The following is a 3,406-nucleotide window of genomic DNA, read 5'->3' as shown; positions in this document are numbered from 1 at the left end:
AGAGAGAGAGAGAGAGAGAGAGAAAGAGAAGAAAAGACATACAAAGAATGATTATTAATTTTAAAGTATTATACTTTCAAAAATTTTTTTGTTACTTTTAATTACACATAGCTGTACCTGCCAAGATGCACGTTGCAAGGAAATGAGACATCATCAGGAATTATCGATTGCTTTCGTACGCCGTTGTATTGTGACGGATAAGAAATTCCCATTTTATCAATTTTATCCTAAAAAAAAATTATGTGATTTAAATGATTCACACTTCCGTGTTTACATTATATTTCGCGCGAAAATGTTCATATAAGTTCATATAATTTTATCGTATTTAAATATATCTTTATTAACTTTCGGACAGCGGACGTCGTAGCGCACGGCGGACGCAGAATCAAAAGAGATCCAAAATGAAATTGTTGAAAAATGAAATTGTTTTAAAAGCAGTTTTTTATTATTAAAAGGTTTTATTAAAACGTTTGAAAAGCGGTTTTTTATTATATGTAGTAAATTATTTCAAATATGTAGAAGGAGAAATAAAAACATATATTTATCGTAGAAACAAATTTATTCATTTATTCATTTTTTGCAGTTGAACGCGAGACCCTGCGTCCGCTGGCGGAAAGTTAAATTAAATTAAAACCAATATTTGCTGGAGCATAATAACACTGATAATGTGGAATGTTTCAGAACAGAGCGTAAAAAGTATTTATATATTGTTACGTCCGAGAACGATTGAGCTCGCGTTTCCACGTATTTCCGCGCTTATGTACTTTCAGACCCGCAGCAATATTTAAATACTTGTGTAAAAAACGAAATGATGGGACCCGTACATCCGTAACCGTATTTTAAAATTAATCGTACTTTTTTATAAAATGCACAAGTAAACGATTATAGTTTATAATTTCTCCTTCAATAAAGAACATACAACTATTTTAATGCCACTCTAATCAATAGACAATTACTTCAGTAAAATGATATTCATCATTAGATGCTTGCTTTGGTAATTTATGTTTGTGCAATTTGCAAACACGATTTACCATTTGATTGTAACTTAACTTTAATTCTTTGCAAGTATACATATATATATATATAATGCATTATCTTAGTATTAAGAACATTCTCGAGACAATATAAGTCTTTTGTATATTTTTGACAGAACATTGATGTCAATTAGCGCATTTTGCATACGACAAGGTTTACGGTGTTCTCATCAATTTCTACTTCTCCTCAAGTAACCACAACCACAACAGTGTTATCAAAGAGATTATATGTTCAATCCAATTATACGTGCAGAACGATGTTTGTACGTTTGCAAACGCTTGTTAACAAGTTGTATAAGCACTGTGTACTATTAGTTCTATACAAAACTACATCACGTCGCATCGCGATTGAAACCCTGGCTTATATATGTATACCTAGTCTGTCGCAATATAACAGCGTACAGCGGCCTAATACATTCTTTTTATGCTAATTTACAAACGAATATGACTTGTTTATCAAGCTTTTAAAACATTAATCTTTTTTATCAATTTTTTCTATTATATATAATTATATATATAATTATATATAATTATTATATATAATAATTTTTTCACGATACATTACATTATAATACGTTTTAGTTAATTTATATTTTAAAATAATTTATTAATTAATAATATTTTTAACATTAAAATTTAAGTGTTTAATTTTACTACAGTATGTATTCCTATAATATCTGTTACATACTGAATTTAAATGAAGGAAAAGAGAGTGATTTATTTTCCATTTTTTTTATTTCGAAATATAGATTTGAAGTTTTGAAAATAGTGTAAAGAGTACATGTAACGTCACATATAGTTTATAACGATTCAAATATGTTTTAAAAAAATACATCCGTTATGTGATAGAAGTACGGGTCAACAAAACCGATGAAACAAAATGTTCCGATCTTTCTCCTCAATTAATTTTTTTTTTTCGAACTACGTCCTACTAGATCCACGTAACGTTAAGTTGTCTCTTCACAGTATTGATTTTTAATTAACAATCTTTTTTAACAACTTGCACAGACATTACACTCGAATTTCGACATCATGTTGCAAAATATATAATAATTTTCATGATTGTAAATATTTCTGTGAAATTGCGGGGAGAATATTCTGTTTCATATGAATAATCGCGTTATATTTGGACGTGAAAATAATTTCTATCAATCTGTGGGTGAAACGAAAATTACAAAGCATGATTTGTAACGGATTTGAGTGGCCGTACACTGCATAAAAGCCATTGAATATCGATTCTATTTGATAAAATGGAAAAATATAAAAAGCATACTTCAAAGTAAAATACACATTTTTTCCAATAATAAAATGTATTGAAAATTTAGCAATTTAACCCATTCTCTTGCAATTTCTTCTGACGATTAAATCGATGTTGATTAACGTATTTAACATTCGACACATATCACTCTTGTTTTCTTCTTGCTTTGCTTATATTCCACTGCGTCGCGTAACGACGTATATGCTGACATTATATGTATATATAATTTAGCATGCTTACACTATCGTAAGATTATTCATATTAAACAATTTCACATCAAGCTGTGCATACATCAGACCGCACCGAGTATGTCCAATCAATATTTGCTTCGCAAATCACGTACGATTTCTCGTATAATACGGATGCGTACAGTGGCCTCTTGCATGCTAAAATATTTTCGGTAATCTTTTTGTGATAAAATACCTTTCGTCAGCTAGACTAACAGAATTTGTGAACAAGCAAGACCGCTCTCACTTTCGTTTACAAAAATTAACATTACTGGAAATAAATTTCTTTTTTTCATATGATTGTGCTATATATTTATCACATATTTATACATTTCGAATAACTTTAATATTTTTTTATTTTGTATAAAATTTTTTCTTTTTTGCATAATACAAAATTATTTTATTATAAATTTTGTTTATTATAAATTTATTATAAATTTTTGTTGAATATTGAATAAGAGAAAGAATCCTATTTTTAATTAAAGTAAATTTTAGTATTTAATAATAGTTATGTGCAAATTTTTAAATACATTTTCCAATTCTACAAACAAAATTATTTTATCAATATAAAAATGCGTGTTATAATTAATTTTAAAAAAATGATTTAAAAGGAAGAAGAAAATAGGACAATGGCAGTGATGCGTGCAATATTCGAGACTTCAAGATTCTCGTCTCGTCTTGCTTTTAAATCAAGACATTTATTTTTCATCTTTTTTATTTATAATATAGAAGAAATATTGAAGTTTGGAAAATAGTGTAGAGAGTGTAACGTCACATATAGTTTATAACGATTCAAATATAGTTTTAAAAAAATACCATTATGTAACAGAAGTCACAAAACCGATGAAACAAAATGTTCCGACTTTTTTCCTCAATTAATTAATTAA

General features: G+C 27.9%; 1 protein-coding gene across 1 annotated transcript in view; it reads right to left on the bottom strand.

Moving 5' to 3' along the window:
• Positions 1-1,034, bottom strand: part of LOC105623326 (phospholipase B1, membrane-associated-like) — an 18,427-nt gene extending 17,393 nt beyond the window's left edge. The window contains exons 1-2 of the mRNA XM_012204723.1: positions 957-1,034; positions 118-227 (exon numbers count right to left, since the gene is read on the bottom strand). Coding sequence (XP_012060113.1) covers positions 118-227; positions 957-1,034 — 188 coding nt within the window. The remainder of the gene's footprint in view (positions 1-117; positions 228-956) is intronic.
• Positions 1,035-3,406: the final 2,372 nt, after the last annotated feature.

Source organism: Atta cephalotes (genome assembly GCF_000143395.1).
Source record: "Atta cephalotes unplaced genomic scaffold scaffold00055, whole genome shotgun sequence".
Taxonomy (NCBI): Eukaryota; Metazoa; Arthropoda; class Insecta; order Hymenoptera; family Formicidae; genus Atta; species Atta cephalotes.
The sequence above is the reverse complement of the archived record's forward strand: the minus strand, read 5'-3'. Positions and strand labels throughout refer to the sequence as shown.